The 20,216-nt window shown below is 33.0% G+C and overlaps 3 protein-coding genes across 3 annotated transcripts in view; all 3 read left to right on the top strand.

Moving 5' to 3' along the window:
- Positions 1 to 20,216, top strand: part of scny (scrawny) — a 357,320-nt gene that overhangs the window by 14,593 nt on the left and 322,511 nt on the right. The gene's annotated exons all lie outside the window — the stretch shown is intronic.
- On the top strand, positions 2,092 to 4,848 carry LOC136968506 (zinc finger MYM-type protein 1-like). The gene is made up of 2 exons (XM_067262486.1): positions 2,092 to 2,511; positions 2,899 to 4,848. The coding sequence occupies exon 2, from the start codon at positions 2,899 to 2,901 to the stop codon at positions 4,846 to 4,848; it is 1,950 nt and encodes a 649-aa protein (XP_067118587.1). The 5' UTR covers positions 2,092 to 2,511.
- Positions 16,038 to 20,216, top strand: part of Ucp4A (Uncoupling protein 4A) — a 45,382-nt gene continuing 41,203 nt past the window's right edge. Inside the window, exon 1 of the mRNA XM_067262462.1 lies at positions 16,038 to 16,167. Coding sequence (XP_067118563.1) covers positions 16,086 to 16,167 — 82 coding nt within the window. The 5' untranslated portion in view covers positions 16,038 to 16,085. The remainder of the gene's footprint in view (positions 16,168 to 20,216) is intronic.

The raw sequence follows: 20,216 nt of genomic DNA, 5'->3' as shown, positions 1-20,216 counted from the left end.
ACAATGGGGCAGCCGGGTGGTGAGGGACGGTGCCCGACATACCCGGATGGACCACTCCCTGAAAAATTCATAAGGATTTTTCGACCCGTCCTGATTCGATCCCGGGTTCCCCAAAGCGGTAGGTTGCCATCTTGATCTCTAGGCCATCCGGCCGTCAATTGAAATATGGTGTTTAAAGTGGCAGCCTACCGCTTTGGGGTACACGGGATCGAATCAGAACGGGTCAAAAATTTCCCAAGAATTTTTCGGGGATGGTCCGTCCGGATAAGTTAATTAAACTCATCCATCACCACTCGACTACCCCGTTGCGGGCCTGGCCAAACCCGTAATGGGCTTTGCTTTAAAAAAAATGGCCATCTTAATGTCTTTAGGACGGGAGAGATTTAAAAAAAATAGTTTTGTGGCTTTATTAAGCCTTGTTATTTATTTTTCTTTTCTTTATTTCCTTATACCATCTTCCTGCGGTAAAACTGTACTTTCGGCTTCTGTTTACCTAACCACACGGTAGTTAGTTGACCCATGTGGTCTGAACTGTAATAAAACAAAAGGAGGTGACACCCGATCGGTCGAGGGGTTACTGGCAGAGGAGAGAGGAAGATTGGAACAAAAAGAAGGAAGACACTTTCGGGGAGAGAGGAAAGCAGGACGAGCACGTAACAAAGACAATTATTAAGTAACGGATCCGAAGTTTTTATTATTATTATTATTATTGCCGGTCACCCCTTTGAACTTTTTCATTCTGACAATTCCTGTATAATTCTTATCAACCTTATCTTGCTCTAGGGCCCTTTACTTTGTAAATTTAGTTGAACTATAGTTAAGCTAGACATAAGTTAGAATAAGTCCTTTGTTTTGTTGGTACGTGGGGATCAATTGGTGATATTGTTACGGGTGGTCCCAAGTGTTTTTGTATTTTCCTAGTTAGCAGGTGTGTACAATTGTTTCTTTGAAAACTATCGGTGTTAACTGTAGTTAATAAACTTTTTTAAATTTTTATCAAAGCCGATCGATTCTCGGGATTCTGTTATTTATTACTCGGCTACAGTTTTGATCTTAAATTTCTAATAATAATACAAAATAATTATTAATGATGAAGTTCATTTCAGTATGGTAATCAAGATCTTTCACGTTGATTTCAGAAATGTTTTAGACCAGGGATCGGCAACGCGGTGCCCGTGGCGCATTTCAGATTCGCTCTCTGGAACCGCAGTCACGCAAATATATACACTTGTAATTTTATTTAATTTGATTTTGTTATTTTATTTACGTACTTTTAATTTTCATTTTTTAGTTATTACATGCATGTATAATCTTTATTTTGTATAAATAAATCATATTTTTGCGGAGCCGGTCTATCCGGGAAAACCATAAAATCAGATATTTTCGTATAGTAAAAGCCGGCATCCCTCGCTATAGGGCGCATTAAAAAAAAACGAATGAATTTTTATTCTAAAACTGTGAAACAGTCAGCATTGCATCAAAAATTACGATTATATGTTTAATTTATTCATTTTGTCTTCTTTCTAACGACGTAAAATACTCGTGGAATTCTGAAAGTGTTTTTAATTTGTATTTTATTGTTATTTGATTCAAAAACGCAAAAAATAAACATATTAAATTTAAGAAATTCGCCGTAAATTATCTCAGCTTACACCGATTTTTTTTTTTAACTCTTTCTGCCCTGTGGGCACTAAGAGGGTCTCTTTTTGCAAGCCATTATGGGTTCGGCCAGGCCCACAGTGGAGCGACCGGGTGGTGAGGGACGGGGCCCGACGTATCCGGACGGACCACCCCCCGAAAAATTCCTGGGGATTATTCGACCCGTCGGGATTCTAACCCGGGTCCCCCAGAGTGGTAGGCTGTCACCTTGACCACTCGGCCATCCGGCCCTAGCTTACACCGATTAACAACGCTTTGTGTGAAATTTGAGGAAAGGTGTTATATTTAAAATCGAGGTAAATGATCAGTGTAGCCTACATTGAGTAACTACTACTACTACTACTACTACTAATGACAATAAGTCGTTAATTGCAGGGCCGTTCCGACCCGGGGGTGCAGAGGGTGCGGGGCACCCGGGCGGCAAGCCTAGGGGGCGGCGCGAGCCGCCTTAAAAAAAAGGGAAAAATTAATTTATCATTAAATTAATATAATACATAAATATTATTCTAAATATTATCATTAAAATACTACTATTCTAATATTATTTGAATATATGTACTATTCTAAATATTATTAATTATATTTCAAATTCAAATTTTATATACACAACTTATTCAGGCCACAACAAGTGGCAAGTATAACAGTTTCTTGTTTTAACTCGTCTTAAGCTATTTTTCACGTCGGTCGCGAGGAAGATTTTACAGGAAAATACTCGTCTGTGGTCAAAGCATAGAAATGCACGCACCGGGATAATTTCTTTTATTTTAATTTTAAACGTGTAATCGTGTAAATCGCAACAGCTTAAAAAGTTTTTGTTTGATATCGTGGTTAGAGAGACAGTAAAAATTAAAGGTGAGTACATACATTAATTTGATTATATTTTGCTTTTGCGCGGTTAAATAAAATTTAAATAATATTTTGTTAAATTAAATTTATATTGTGTAACAAATTTATAACTTAAATAATAATACCAACATAATAACAATAGTAAAACATTTTTCTTTTTTTTATTAGTAAAATATAGTTTAATTAAAGATTAGCATAATCTTAATATTTTTTTGTTTTGATTAAAAATGTTGAAATTTTCAGACAAAATAAAAAATTTTGTAAAGTTTCCTTTCAAAAGTTGGTATTTTTCGAAAAACAAAGCTTAATTAATTTATGCTTCTTTAAATCTTCGAAAACAAAATTTTTTCGACGAATCATAACTTGGATTCATTTTTTTTTTTTTTTTGGTAGATGTCTGATAATCGAAAAAGGCTTTCTGGCGCACAGTACAGAAAAAGAAAGCGTGAAAAGGAAGAATTAGTTAAAAAGGCTAGTGGTTCACTCGAAACGTTTTTAATCTCAACAACATCACAGGAGGCACCATCAAGTTCCCAAGCTCGAGATGTAAATGTGACGGAGACCGAATTCATAGTGGTCAGTAGCGGGGAAAAAAAGGAGGACTCGTCGAATACCAAAACTACAATGGAAGCAGGTGTTTTATTAAAAGAACAAAGTCCTGAAGAAGTAAGTTTTGAAAATGAAAATCTTCATGTTCATGAGGATCCTAACTATTGGCCTGGTGTTTTATTGGATAAAATTAAATTAACTCTGATAGAGTTAGGGCCTACCCAACTGACAGAAGCTGATATAACGTTTCCTTTAAATAAATACAATAGAGGTTTCTCGTCTATTTATTATAAAAAAAAACTGTGTAATGGGGAAATAATTCCAAGAGTTTGGCTGGTGTATTCTAAATCAAAAGACTGTGTATATTGTTTTCCTTGCAAAATATTTAAAACTTTTTCTAGTGGTTTAGTTGAGGGTTATAATGATTGGAGACATTTAAGTCAGGTTATAGAACGACATGAAAAATCAAAAGGTCACATTTGTAATACAAAATCTTGGATTGATCTAAAACAATCAATTTCTTCTAAAACGACAACTGATTCACTAAATGAGAAATTAATAAACATGGAAAAAGATAGATGGGTTTCTGTTTTAAAAATTATAATTTATGTTGTTAAATTTTTAGCCGGTCAAAATTTGAGTTTTAGGGGTGAAAATAACAAGATATATGAGCAACAAAATGGAAACTTTTTAAAATTAATTGAAACAATTGCAAACTTTAATGATACGATATCCGATCATATTAACAGGATTAGAAAAACTCCATCAAATATGCCTCATTATTTAGGTGTTCATATTCAAAACGAACTAATTTCCCTTCTGGGAGAGAAAATAAGACATGAAATTATATCTATGTTAAAAGCTAGTAAATATTTTTCTATTATTTTAGATTCGACTCCTGATGTAAGTCACAAAGACCAACTTACTGTTGTAGTAAGGTTTGTTTTATTAAATAATAAATCAAAGCAAATAGAAATTAGGGAGCATTTTTTGGGATTCATTTCAATATCAGATTCGACAGGACAAGGCTTAACCAATGTTTTATTGGATTTTTTGGAGACTCACAACATTTGTTTAGGAGATTTAAGGGGGCAGGGTTACGATAATGGTGCGAATATGAAGGGTCGCAATAATGGTTTACAAAAAAAAATTCTTGAATTAAACCCTAGAGCTTTTTACGTGCCTTGTGCGGCCCATAGCTTAAATTTAGTTGTTAATGACGCTGCAAAAGCGTCTTTAGAAATTACAAATTTCTTTGCTATTGTGCAGGAACTTTACGTTTTCTTTTCTGCATCGACTAAACGTTGGCAAGTTTTAAAAGATGAAATCCCAACTTTATCATTAAAACCTTTTTCTAGTACTAGATGGGAAAGTAGAATAGATGCTTTGAAAGTTCTTAGATACAATTTGGCAAAAATATATGACGCTTTATTTGCACTTTATTCTGATAATAGCAGAGACCCTGAAACCAGAAATATGGCAAATTCATTACTCTTAAAAATCAAGTCGTTTAAATTTATTTGTTCTATTATTACATGGAATATTGTGTTAACAAAAATTAATATTGCAAGTAAAGTGATGCAGGAGTCAGATTCTACACTACCTAATATCGTTTTAATCTTGGAGCAGACGAAAACTTATTTATCTAATATTAGATCAAATGAAGGTTTTAATGATATTTTAGAAGAGGCCAAAAAAATTGCCGATGATATCGACTGTGACCCTTCGTTTCCTCCGATTAATATTGTGAGACCCCGAACAAAAAAGCGATTATTTGATTACGAGTGCACCTAAAGACCCGGCTGACCAATTCAAAATTAATTTTTACTTTGTAATATTGGACACCGCATTATCAAAATTGGAAGAAAGGTTCGAGCAAATAAAGCAGCATGATACATTGTTTAATTTTCTTAACAACCTATATAATTTCCTTCAAATGGATAAATCAATTAGATTTGCAAAATGTAAAGCTCTAGAGAATAGTTTATGTGATCCATGTAAAAATCAAAAAGATATTTTAGCTCAAGATTTATATGATGAAATTGACAATGTTGCACCCTATATTTCCTCTGAAATGAACGCATTGAATGTTATTAACTACCTATTCACAAATAACCTCATCTATCTATTTCCAAATTTAGTAATTTCTATACGAATTTTCTTAACATTACCTGTCACAGTAGCTAGTGGGGAAAGAAGCTTTTCCAAACTTAAAATAATAAAAAATTATCTACGATCCACAATGGGGCAAGAAAGGCTTTCAGACTTATCCATTATTAGTATTGAAAAAGAGCTGTCAGAAAATATAGATGTGTCTAACATTGTTAAGACATTTGCATTAAAAAAGGCTAGAAAAGCAAACTTTACTGTATAACTTATTAGTAGAAATAGTAGATATGTTAGCATCCTTGCCTGTATGTATGAATTATGTATTTATTTCTTTATTACATTACAAATAAGTTGTAACATTATATTCTATTAAATAAACTGTGTATATTTGTACAATTTTTTTAACTTAAATTTACTTTATCTTTTTTATTTGTAAATTTTTAACAAATTTGGGGGAAGGGGCGGCAAAATTATTCTCGCACCCGGGCGGCAGATACCCTAGGAACGGCCCTGGTTAATTGTTTTATTGTAAACGAAACTTGTAAACGAAAACTCTTTCCGATTTTAAGTCAGTCAAATTACAATGTTATTATTTTATTGTACTCGGAAGAATGTTTTCTTTAATGTTTAATTAACAACTAGTTTTGTTAGATCTGATTAATTTTATATTTTAGTCGCAGTTTAACCGGGGTTTCCGGCATGCTAATCTCCCCGTTTTTTTACGGCATGCCGATTATTCCGCGAAAATACGGTATATATTTCACAAACAATTATTTTTATTATTTATTACAACATCGCAATTTTTTTCAAAAATTAAACTATGCACCTTCGATAGTTTTTAACATTTTTATTACGCCTTTAGTAACAAAGAGGTTGCAGACCCTTGTTTTAGACAATGATAACATTGGTTTCTCCGGTCGACAAAGTTTTTTTTTTCTCATTTTTAGCTCTTTCTGCTCTGTGGGCACTCTGCAACATCTTACCATTGATCATCGAACACACTCAAATACGCCAGGAATATTGTGAATTGTTTTGCAGCTTTCGATGATCCGATACTTTAGAACTTGTACAGTACATTGGCAATTGAAATAGCAAAAATTCATAGATTTTAAGTGTTCTTATAAGAAAAATCTAGGAGATTTAAACTGAGATAGTATGCAGGCTAAGTTACTAGTCCTTCTCATCCGATCCATCTATTCGGATACTCATTATCAATATATGTACTATCCTATCTCGCGATTAAAATATGCTGGAGCACTGCCACGCATGAAAAATATTAGTAATCAAATGATTACCGATTATTCTGAATTAAATGTTCTAACTAAACTGCTGCTGATACTGAGATTAGATGATAACATATGGTTTTCCTGAGCCCATAGATAATTGTTGGAAAAATTCACAATTGCATTTCTAGTGAATATCACTTCATCCGTGAAAGCAAGGATATCATTGAATTAACTGAAATAGAATTAAATACTCTTTCGCAGACACCATTGAAAAAGATTGCACTTGGGAAGGAAAATCGCCTGATGCAAGGGCCTACACTCGTTGTAAATTGTATAGATACAATTTGTATTAACGAAGAATACTCCAAATACTTATATTTTACGTTGCATTTTCGGTTTATTTTTTATCTAAATGATAATTACATTGTTAATTATTGTTCTATAATTTAGAACGGATATACATTTCGGGCTTTATGCCCTCTTCAGTCCTTATTTTATTAAGTATATTGGTAAAAAAAACTATGTAAGAAATTACAGAATGTATTAAATTATATTTAACATACGCGTACAAAAAAAATCAGCTAAAAAATTAATTAAAGTGACTGCTGGAATAACAATAATTAATTAAAACCGTGGTGTAAAAGAAGTAAAACTAAAATAAATTTAAAAATAAGTAAATAAATGAATTAATAAATAATAAAAGGTGAAAAAGTAAAAAGAGGGTAGGCTATACCTGTAAAAATAAATATATTTTCGTTAAAATGTAGAAAAAATTGGCAAATAAAGCCCTGGGGGACCCCGGGATCGAATCCGGACGGGTCGAAAAATCTCCAGGAATTTTTCGGGGTGGTGCATCCGGATATGTCGGTCCCCGTCCCTCACCACCCAGCCGCCCTATTGTGGGCCTGGCCGAACCCATAATGGGCATAATTGATTAAAATGAACCACCCTGTATATTTATTATTGATGATAAATATGTAAACATTTTTTGTAGGAAACCTACAAACATTCATTATCATTTTTGTATGTTATCTAAATAAATATTTTAAAATATTTTTAATATTTTCATTGGAATCCAAAGCTATCGATCTTCAGTGTCCTACAAGTATGCAAAGGACAAATAATATATTGTTGAAATGTCAGAAAAAAAAATCTTAGAATCTATTATGGAGTTCCAAATTTATGGAATGTTTTATCAGTTTCTTTTTTGGTCATGAAATTAAAAGTTTTTCATAATTTTTTTATCAGTTTCCTAAAATAATCAAAAAACTGTAAATATTAAAGATTTTCCTTTGTAATTTATGTTATTTTGTAATTTAGTGCCCATAAAGAGGAGGAACCACTTACTCTATGGGTGCTAAGATTATCTGATAACCGAGGCGACAAAGACATTAGCTTACATATTTTTCTTTTTGGATATAAAAGGGCCTTTTCTGGATTCCCAACTTGAATTCAGACAGATTCGCAAATAGGACCCCAGGCGGCGTGGGATGGGACTCCATATATTCGGGCCTCCAGAGTTTTATCACCACCATCATTCGTCTTGCATTATCTTGTTGCTGTGAGGGCCCGGGTCTGAACTTCAAAAATGTTCGTGGTTAATTTAATCACTACCCTCGCCCCACGTGTTCTCGTCCACCAATTTGGATAGGGGTGTTTATCCAGAACCAAATTGGTAGTGCCTCACGTGTTTGAAACTACGAGACACTTCAAATAAATGAGACTTTTTCGATATTAACAGAGATAAAATATCATGAAATTAGTGTTTACGATTATGGCAAATTTGTATACATGAATCCTGAAAAAATATTAATATACATGAAGTTTCGTAAACGATTTCATTATTGCGTTTTTAACAATGCAAACAATATTAGTATTTTCTAACAATACTTACAGAAGTAAATAGTTTTGCAAGTGTTTTCGAAGCGAGATAAAAGATGAATATATGCGCTATATTAATGGTCATTTTACGATTATTTATTTTAATTTACGCTCCTGTGGGGCAAAACTATAGGATACGTCTAAAAAAGAAATTCGTGAGCGATCCAAGCTCGTTGCTCCTCAGTTCTCCAACGGATGAGGACGTTGCTTACAACGAAGACTTGAAGAATGTGTTTACAACACAGTTTAAAAACAAAAATGGTGTCTCTGTTCCACGAAGCAAGTCAAGAATTCGAAAATTGGACTGGCTCGTGAGACGATCGACTCAAAGAAATAAAGAATCACCAATGAACAAGGATCAAGATTATGGCGACTTTGAACAAAAACGGGGTGTAACTGGACCAAAAGAAATTAAAAATTCAAGAAGTGAATTTTCGAAGCTTCCTTCTTTTCTAGAAAATTACAAGAAATACAAACAGTTTCATTTTATGCGGAAATATGCAAATAAAGAGATCGAGCAACAAGAAGGGACGAAACAAACGAGAAAACTGGATGACAATGTTGAATTTTCGGAGAAGAATCATCTTAATAGAATGTTAATTGGTCCAACAAAGCAGAAAAGAGACAAAAATAAAATTTCAGACAGTTTTAGAAGTGATTTGAAAGTAAACAGAAAGCTCACAGAACAAGAAATAAAGATCATAAAGAAAAAAATCGGGCATGCCGTATCCAACGTATTGGTAGCTTACCTTATAATATCGCTGATATTTCTACTTATTACAGCGCTCGTGTACATATTCTTTAAGATATTTTATGAAAAACAGATATGAAAATTGGCTTTTCACGTCAGTTCGGAAGAGGCGGGCATAGAAACTGTTTTGTTAATGGATGAAACATCGGAAGACGAAGATATTCAAGAAACAACTCCGTTCTTATTTCCGAAATCAACGTCACAGAAAATTGAAAAGGACGAGTCTCATTCTTCTTCGTCGAATGGGGTCAAAACTGTAAAGACGATGACCAAAGTTAAAAGTCCTAAAGACAGCGGCTCGTTTGAGAAAGAGGAAAAAGCCAGATTCTACAAATATCAAAAGAGAAACAGCTTATACGAAGAGGATACTGGCGACTTTCGAAAAATCTTCCGGTGTGCCATTCGAAGAGGAAAGCATCTCTTGTGTTTTCACGAAGACGAGCAAAGATTCCGGTACATTGCGAGACATAAAAACACAAGAAAATGATAATTCCAGTAAGGAATGTGAGTCAGAAAAAAGCTCAGTTAACAAAATTTCATTGAGCAATCAAGTGCACGATCTGTACATGGTCCATACCATCGAACGTAACAACTTACCACCAGCTCTTCAAATGAATAAAAGAAGCTTCAAGAACTCGAACCGAGTTACTCATTCTGGAGATGCATGCGACAGATCGTCTATGGAACGTGGTATAAATTCCAGAAATTATTTTAAAGGAAATCACATTGTCTTAAGAGCATCGACTCGCGAAGATCTTGAAAAATATACAGCGGATCTCCGCACAATTTTAGAAAAAGCGAGCGAAAAATGGGTGAATGAGGAAGACGATTTCGTGGAGAAGCAAATGGATTCACGAAATGGAAACAATGATTTGCTGTCGAACGATAATCGACCGAATCGTCAATTAAGAACAGAAAATACAGAAATTGCACCAGGTGCAATCGAGAATTTAAATAATAGAAGAAATTTTGTTCGTAAAACAAGAAAAATGTACGTAATTAAACCTGTACGAAAGTCCAGAGAGAAGGCGACTAACCGATAACGAAATTGACTTTTAATTAATTAATTAATTAATTCTGTGTTAATTTTTAAATACATTGTTAATTACTAATGTATTATTTTGAATGAGTTATATTGAAAATAAATTTGTATTGTCTTAAAAATATATACAATCACCTCTTTGTAAACAGTACTAGTATTTTCTAAGCTTTTTAAATGCTAAGTGGTTCTTTTCCGTGCTCGTTATGAGCATGGCCTACCCCACGATACAAGTGGAGAGTGGTGAGAGAGGAGGCTCAACTTATTCATGAAAATTTCTATATAGACTCGAAGTCGAAGTGGTTCCTTTAAATTGGAACGCTGACATCTTACTCCGCCATTTATTATTGGCGTTAGCCTATTACTATGAAAGATCTGGACTAAAACCCAATTTAATCCTTATAATTTACACATGGGTAGCATAATCAGAATCAGAACATGGGCAATACGGCCTCAATCATATAGGAAAACCCAATTCATACGCCATAACTTATAGATAGCACAGCATTGCTTCCATTTTCAATCTTGCTGGTCGATCCCGTCGCGGGTGTAATGGACAGTGGTGTGCCGTCATTGGAAGAAGTTTCTACCTTCCAATAACATTTCCTTGTAGTTTCTAAAATATAAATTTTCATATTTAAAGGTACTTTGAATTAATTAAAATTAATATTTTATTATAACTGCATTATGTATCTTATTACAAATTTCTATACTACATGTGAAGAAACCGATAAGATTGCTATTGTATATTCGAATGTCAGCGGCGGAATGGAAGCGCTTACGAGACAGCTTCCACGGCGAAAATAACTGAATGGTGTAAAGCAGCCAGAGGGCATTGGCGCATGCGCTTTACAGAGCACCAACCTCAGTCGGTTTAGTTGGTGGAAGCTACACACCTGTAACGCTTCCAACGACTCTATCCCTTAAGCCCTGGTCACACTATGCGATTTCCAGCCGCGCGGGCGACTGCAACCGCGACGGCTGTTCCCGTTAACTGGTAATCCCCCCTCGAAAACCGGCGCGACTGCAACCACAACTAGAAACAAAAAGTTTGTTCTACTGGCGACGGTTGCAAACGCGCATCCAATCAGAAAACGTCTTTGTGCCACGTCATACTTTGTGTTGTATATTTGTCAACATATCTTGATTATAACATTTGTATTAACTCAGTTTCAGTACATTTAAATGCTATATTTGATATAAATCAAATCTGAATTTATAAAAGTTATTGTTAGATTTATTTTAAAAACTTTGATTACTTTTAATAATATACAATTGAATAAAATAAATGCTTATATAGAAGAAAAAAATATATCGATTATAAATGAATTAAATCATTCAAGCTTTCCTCTAAACAACACTTACCCTCAAATATTCACTTTTATAAGATTGATAAATAGCATCCAAAACTTCTGGGATAATGACTGATATCGAATTATGGGCCATTCTAAATTGATATGCCAAACTACGAAACGTTTCTCCTAAATTATATATAAGTATTGGTATTCATACGGATATATCCCCTATAACCTACGGCATCCGAAAGCCTTAATTCATTCATCAGCTGGTGAAAGAAAGCACGATTGTTTAGCCCGTTGATTTTCATTTCGTCAAGTTTTAACCCAGCATGAACGTTTTTTCTTATTTTTCTCTTCGTATATTCTCGCCAGCTCTAACAAAATTAGCGCCTTTTTTCTTTTATTTATTCCAGAAAAGTAACTGCTTGCTATTTTAATAAGAAAAGTAGCTAAAATTCCGTAAATACTCTGAAGTAGAACGTAAAAATGTCGGTAAACTCACGAAAGTAGACAAAAACAAGCTACTGTAATTTTATTGGTTTATTATAGGGTCGGGTGTTCCGAGTTGCAACGTCAACGAACAATGTGTGACCACGAGAAGACGCGCGCGACTCGCGCTTGTTTGCAGTTGCGGTCGCCTGCGCGGCTGGAAATCGTATAGTATGACCAGGGCTTTAGCCACTGGGTAGGGAGCTATCTGACTAACTGAATTGTTTAAGATTTAAAAAGTAAAGAGTATTCAATGTTATTTTTATGTACGTTTTTTTGCAAAGTTATATTTAATTATAATTTTTTTTAAATTATACTGTAATTATATTGACAGATTTTCAGACATAAAATCTTTAGAATTTTTATCACTTTTAGATGTTAATAATTTTAATATTATGAAAAACAATTTTTCCAAGCGTGTTTTTATTCTACAAATTAAGTAAATTTTATAGAAAATTTTTTGATTTATCTAAATTACGTAGCGAATCGCAATATTTATATTCGTGTCCGGACTATAGGCCTATTGACAAGTAAATCTTAGACATAAAAAGTATTATAATTTATGACGATCCGAACAAAGACGTACTAAAAGAATTATATAATTTAATATCATTAATATTTACGGTACCATCTACCGGTGGGTCTGCTGAGCGCAGTTTTTCGACCACGACGCAAATTCTTACATTGGCCAGGAACACTCGGTCGGAGGAAAAATTGTGGTCGCTAGCGTGGCTTTCGATAGAAAAAGAGCTTTCAAATACGTTGATGGAGTCGACGACCAGCGACTTTTATGATAAAGTAATTAACGACTTTGCGGAAAAAATCCGAATAGAGTTAGTTTATAAAAAATTAAAAAACAAGTTTTTCTATTATTGTTTGTATCGTATCAATTTGTATTGTGTATGTATTATTTGTATTTTAGAACTAAAATACATAAATTGTTTATTTTTGTCATTTCCAGTATTTGTTTAAAACTTTTTTGGAAATGTGATGTTCCGGACAGGTCTGACTCGTCACCAAAGACGCGAAAAAACGGTTAATTTAGAGAAAAATTTATTAGTTTAAAAAAAACATAAGTAAAAGTCGTTTGTAGTCGGACACCCATTGTTTATATCAAACTGCCAGGCAGAAACCATAAATCGCGGAAGGAAGTCGTTTTATGATCGGTGGAAGATCGAATTCGTCTTCGATTTTGACTTTTCTCCCGTTCCAGGTATGAGTCTCGTTACGTTTAGTAACCAGGGACCAACCACTCGGGAAGCGTGATTGAGGGAGAACGACCAATCAAATGGACGAAAGAAGGAACGGAGATTGATATAATTCCCGACAATCGAAGACACCTGGCACTCGGTTAACGTTCCGAATAACCAAAAAGCCGTGCCGTGTGTCAATGCGCAAAAAAAAAAAAAAAAAAAAAAATACAATTTCTAGTCTATTGTGCCAACCTGTAACCCGTGCCACTTCGGACTTAGACCGTATCCCCGACGCCAACAAGTCTCCCCGTACCCTACAGATTTGTCAACGCTACTGTCCCGGGGCCACCTTCGATCGACCATCGAAGAACCACATCGACGCCCAGGATGTCCTAAAGCAAACTATTTTGTACATAGTATATGTTTATTTTATGTTTCTTTTTTGTCTGTTTTTGTCAGGTACGTCTCTTCCGCCACCACGCACATACGAATAGACCCTAGGGCCTAAAGGTGCCCAATGACACGCGTGCCCAAAGTGGCACGTAAGAAAAATCATCTGGCACGTAATGTATCATATGATTTCTGTCCTTTTCAATCATCCTTTCTGTTTATCACCTGATCATCCTTTTTTCAATCAGATTTTTTACATTTATTCGAATTAAAGCGTATTCGTTTAATTTCTTTAAATATCATTATTCGAAGACTTTGGCACGCATTAACATCTTTAAAGCTAAGTATGCTTACAATACGGCACGCGGACTCAAAAAGGTTCGCCATCCCTGCCCTAGGCCATCACTGACGCGCAATTAACTGATTGCCCCTGGAAGTCGGCTTCTTACAGAAACACAGCTTCCCTATCATCAAATGTCACGGCACGCCACTGGTACTGTACAGTGATATCTAAAAAATTCAACTTGCTATCATTTCCGTTTTCTATTTCAAACCATATATTTTCTGGATATTATTGGCGTATTAAAGCATAATTTGGGGGTCGGTTAATTTCATGTTATAAACAACAATAATTCCGAAGGACATACAACTAATTGTGAGAACAGCAAGTAATCAAGTACTGAGTTACAGTACAGTTAAACTAAAAATACGAAAAGAGGTAAGATGTCCGGTTAGAAAATGATTATGGTTATATTACGATATATGAACACTCATTTTCTTTCTTCAGCTTAAACACATAATAATAACAAAACACTTGTGGATATCTGTTTATTTTTGCAGTTTCGTTTGTCGAACTAATTTATTTGTTTGTTTATTTTCGGAAATTTTCTGCAATTTACAACAAAAAAGTGATCTGATTGTAGTTAGACAATAATGTATTACTATATGAGATATAGGCCCTATTTAACAAAAATAGTAGATTTGAAATTTTAATTTGGTGGACGTAGCACATATATTTGTATTATTTATTCATTACTCCAATGATTTAACCAAAATACTGGTTGTAAATCTTATCCGATTACTGTGATTTTTTTAATTCCTTCGTGATTTTATCATATTTTGTGTCTTTGTTCAACTACCGTATTTTACGGCATATAAGCTAGCTGAAACGAATTTTCTTTTGAAATTATTTAAGGTGACGAAAAATGTGATAAAACAGAGAAAAGGGTGAATCAAAGAGGACAAAAGTCTTGTGAATTCCGCTCTTTTATTTCATTTCTATCTTTTAACATATCTTTTTTGAATGATTTTAACAGAAAGTGCAAATTATCGCTATCACTAAGCTATCATCAGCTTAACTCTTTGAATCCTAAAAAAATAGATCTATTACTTTTCTTTTATGTGCGTGATTTACACTCTAATATTTAAAATATACAAAAAAAATTCTTTATTTTTAATAATTTCGCTAACATTTATCAACTTTTTATTTTATATAATTATAATACACATCTCAAAGCCCATGAGTTAATATAATAATCCAACGATTGCCTTTATTTGTATTAATTATTTGATTTTAAATCCATATTATAGCCCGAATATTTAGGCGATCGTTGGGATTATTATATTATTTTATATAATTCTTTAATTTTTCGAAATTTTTTATTTTGAAAAATCTTTGTTAAAACTGTCTAAGAATTGTTTATTTATTTTTCTTAATTCCATTTCAATCCGCCATACTAAGGAAATTATTGAGGAGGAAAAAGAGAAAAATAAAGAGGAAAAAGATAAATTTTAAAGATAAAATCAAAAAGCCAGGATTTAATTATAGCTTTTTTGATAAAAAAAGACCATCATCTGATAATTGTCAACAGTAATTAATTCAATCAAGCAAGATAAGTAAAATATATACTACATAAGCATAAAACAATATTTTTTTAAAACTCTTTCCGCCCTGTGGGCACTAAGAGGGCCTTTTTTTGCAAGCCCATTATGGGTTTGACCAGATCCACAATGGGGCGGCCGAGTGGTGAGGAACGGGGTCCGACATATCCAGACGGACGACCCCCCTCCGAAAAATTCCTGGAGATTTATCGATTCGTCCGAATTCGAACCCAGGTCCCCCAGACCGGTAGGCTACCACCTTCCCCGCTCGGACGGCCGGATGGCCGAGCGGTCAAGGTGGCAGCCTACCGCTCTGGGGGACCCGGGATCGAATCCGAACGGGTCGAATAATCCCCAGGAATTTTTCGGGGGGTGGTCCGTTCGGATATGTCGGGCCCCGTCCCTCACCACCCGGTCGCCCCATTGTGGGCCTGGCCGAACCCATAATGGGCCTTCTAAAAAGAGGCCCTCTTAGTGCCCACAGGGCGGAAAGAGTTAAAAAAAAAACAAAAAAAAAAAAAAAAAAAAAACAAAAACCTTCACCGCTCGGCCATCTCGGCAAATAAATATTACACGAATAAAAATTACGTAATTACAGTACATAGATTATTTTTATTTTGTTCTAATATTTAAATAATAATAATTCTTCAATATACTTTATATTATTTTCAAATATTAGGCTATCCTCAATGAGTTCATTATCCTTTTCTTGGTATATTTTTTAAGAAGTACGAAATTGGCAACACTTAATCTATTGTAAACAACAGCGAAGAAATGGCGATACAGAAGCAGAAGGTGGAAAGTTTCTGGTTTAAATATACTTTATCTGCGGTTGCTGCTGCTGTGGCGGAAACCAGTGAGTACAATATATATTAATTTTCGATATATATTTATTTATTTAAAACAAAAAAATATATATTGTAAGAGAGTACTCTGTTTTAGAAGTTATTTTCTCTGTGTTTGGGAAATCAGCTGATGCGGTTGAGCTTGCTTCTTCGTATATAAGGATCGTAAAATAAAAATATATGAAATATTTATTGTCGTTTTCTGTATTTTAATTCAGTTATGTCTGTTATAAAAAGTTATAATTTATGGATTCTACAAAATATAAGAATATAGCAACAAGTTTGAAATTTCAAAATGTCCTTTACATTTTTTGGCCTTGAACCCCTTTACTTAACATTGTTCTATTAATAAGTTTGGCCTAGTAACAATTCAGAATTAAGAAATGTTAAACAAACAAGCAAGGATTTAATCAACATTTTGACATTAAATTTACAATTGAAATAATAGTTTTTAATTTCTATAAGTTAAAAGTTTTTTTAACTTATATCTGGATATAATAAATTATATCCAGAAAAGATTTATTTATATTTTACTTGTGTATGTAAACCTATACACACACACACACATACACACACACACACGTGTATATATATATGTGTATAACTATTCAAAAGACATTAATCTTAATTTAAAATAATTCCAATCAAGCTTTTAAAACATATTACATGTTTGTTTTATAATAAAATAGTATTAACACACTTCCCGCCAACGTAAAGTAAAGAATAATTAACACATTTGTGTTGCGGCGTCACTAACAGTTAATTGAAATATTTCACATATAAACGCAAGTACAGTACAGTACTTTCAACAACTTACGGTTGTCATCTTCAGGCGAAATCGAATACTGTGATTTTCGAATAAAGTAGCTTTTTTAACGGACTATTTAAATTACGTAAAGCACGTGCGTGGAATTCGTTAAACATATTGAGACGTAATAAATATTATGGATGTAAAAAATGCTGTTATAACGTGCTACTCCTAATATAAAATAAAGATAGAGGTGCCGTATTTGTGGTGTGCCTAACGGAGACAATTTATAATCTAGATTGTTTAAATAATGTTACCCATAATTGCGGAATTTCTAATGTTGGTGCATTGCACGGTGTTAAAGTGGCTATGTAAAGGCTCTCTCATATGAACACCTCTCTTCGATCATTACAAGGTTTAAGCATTTTTGTATGTCCCCAAAGTGGAAGATAATCTTGATTTAGTACTTTTTTAGCTAACTCTGTTGTTGGTCTATTGTTTCTGATATCTTCTTGGTGTTCGTATTTAAACAATCTAGATTATAAATTGTCTCCGTTAGGAGACAATTTATAATCTAGATTATAAACCCCACCACAAACACCACAATAAACCCCACCACAAACACCCCACCACAAACACCCTAGATTATAAACCCCACCACAAACACCCCACCATAAACACCACAAATACGGCACCTCTATCTTTATTTTATATTAGGAGTAGCACGTTATAACAGCATTTTTTACATCCATAATATTTATTACGTCTCAATATGTTTAACGAATTCCACGCACGTGCTTTACGTAATTTAAATAGTCCGTTAAAAAAGCTACTTTATTCGAAAATCACAGTATTCGATTTCGCCTGAAGATGACAACCGTAAATTGTTGAAAGTACAGTACTTGCGTTTATATGTGAAATATTTCAATTAACTGTTAGTGACGCCACAACACAAATGTGTTAATTATTCTTTGTTTGTTTTATTTTATTCTTCTTTCTGATTTAAATATAAATAGAGCCATTGAATTCTACAAGTAGGATACTATTTATAAAAATGCATTTCAATAGACTAATTTTTTATCCAGAACTTAAATAATAGTCCCTCACCTGGACAAAATGATAGACTGGAAAAAATCGAGAGAGAAATTATCAAATTATCTGTATACATAGTGAATTCTTGATCTACTGTTCCCATATCGGTCATTTTCCCCACATCTATCCCGCATCTATCGGTTGTTTTCTCCGATCCCAAATAAGGACCCATATATGTAATGTTAATTTTTTCATATTCTTCATTCCTGCAATGTTCGTTCTGTATTTTAACTGAAAAAAAAATGTTATCGCACATCAATTGTTTTATTCACGATAGAGGGTGGTAAATTGAAACTGATTTTTGTGTACTAAAAATAAAAGTATGTCAAATTTAACAGTTAAACCTTTCAACTACAGCTAACCAGTTTTTATTGTGATTTTTGGCTACTTTTTGTCTGCTGATTTACAAAATACTTTACTTTATTGGTGACATTTCCTCTTAAAGCCTGGTAACACTGGTAAAAATTAGCACCTACAGAGTAGTTTCTGTCTAGTGAACTGTAAAACTGAAACTTTTTTGGCATAAGGAATTGTGACCACTTGAGTACTGGACTAAAAATTTTAGTTGCAAAAATTTGGAAAAACTTAAGCATATGAAATAAGTATAATGTATAAAGGAATGTGTTACATATTTCTTAATAATAATTTGTTAATGTTTGATATGTTGAAATTGTATGAAAAAATGTAAATTTTAGTTCATGTCCATTCGGAGGTTTGTTTTCCATCATATATTATAAAAGAGAGTCGGGAAAAGTTCATTGTAAAATGGAATCTAAATGTTTTTGTTGTAAGAAGGGATCGCAGATAAAAAGTTTGAGATTCTGACATATGGCAAACTTGTTAATATTTCTATGAATAAAGAGCATAAGTATAAAGGATTGAGATGGATATATGATAATTTTAAGTGAAATAAGAATTTCAAGGGGCAGATGCGATGATTTTTCTCTCATAAGGGCGGCAATCCTGCATTGTCTTGGGGTAGGAGAGATTATATCTGGAAAAGTGAGAAAAGTCAGAACCCTTTTCTGTAAGAGAAGCAAATCGTAAATGACAAAAATTTATAATTTAACCAACATCTTCCAGTGCAAGAAAAGAGTCAATGCATTAAGTATTCTTACCAAAAGAAAATAGAATAAATTTCAGTATTTTTAACAAGTTTTTAAAATGTAGAATAAATGAATGTCTGTGCACATGCTCCATAACTTTTATACAGAAAGCCATCATATAAGCCTATCACTGAAAAATACACGTTTCATATGAGATAAACAATAAAAACATTGACGTAAATTTTCCACGTCAATCATTTTTTCACATCAGTTATTTTTTCTCCCAAGTCTCACCAAAAATGATAGATCAAGAATCCACTGTATGTATAGAGTGGATATATATACTGATAATTTTTTTGTCATTTTGTCCATATGACACTGTTGTTTAAGTTCTGGATAAAAAAATTAGTCTGTCTATAAAAATACATTTCAATAGTGTTATGGACTTCAATTGCTCTATTTATATTTAAATCAGAAAGAAAAATACTATAAATCAAACACGTAACATGTTTTAAAAGCCAGAATGGAATTATTTTAAATCAGGATAAATATTTTTGGAAGTGTTAAATGGGATTCAGTAATGTGTAAAATACAGAAGAATTTAATATTCTAATTATGCTTTTCTTTATTTCCATGATTATAATTGAAATACAAATCGATATTTAAATAATTTTATAAGATTTATCTCAATATTAAGAATTGTAATTGATACAAAATTCAGAAAATTAAGAAGTTTGAAATCAATGTTACAAAATTATTTAATTATGTCACTTTATACATGATAGATGGTATTTTTGCCTATTTCTTCAGTTTAATTTTACATAGAATATTCAATTTTATATTGCATGAATAAAGAAATTCATTCAATTTGTTAATAAATTAAAAATATTTTTAATATATTAAAAAAAATTTTTTAAACTGCTTTTACACTATGATAGAAATAGATAAATAATAAACTCATGCCAAAATTGTATAGACTCTTGATAATTCAGTGCTAATTATCAAGAGTCTACACTATGATACATTACTACAATAAATACACTTAAACAAACATCTGAAATATTATTTACAAATAGGATTATTGATTGAATGATATTCTTGTTCATGTTTTTTGAGATTGGGATTAGTGATAGTATTGATGGAGTTGAGTCACTCTCACGTATACAAATACATC

Source organism: Centruroides vittatus, unplaced genomic scaffold, assembly GCF_030686945.1.
Source record: "Centruroides vittatus isolate TY-2023 unplaced genomic scaffold, ASM3068694v2 contig_1477, whole genome shotgun sequence".
Taxonomy (NCBI): domain Eukaryota; kingdom Metazoa; phylum Arthropoda; class Arachnida; order Scorpiones; family Buthidae; genus Centruroides; species Centruroides vittatus.
Note: the sequence above shows the minus strand (reverse complement) of the source record. Positions and strands in the feature narration are given on the sequence as shown.

Coding starts and splice junctions, on each gene's coding strand:
- LOC136968506 (XM_067262486.1), top strand. CDS start 2,899: ATGTCTGATAATCGAAAAAGGCTTTCTGGCGCACAGTACAGAAAAAGA.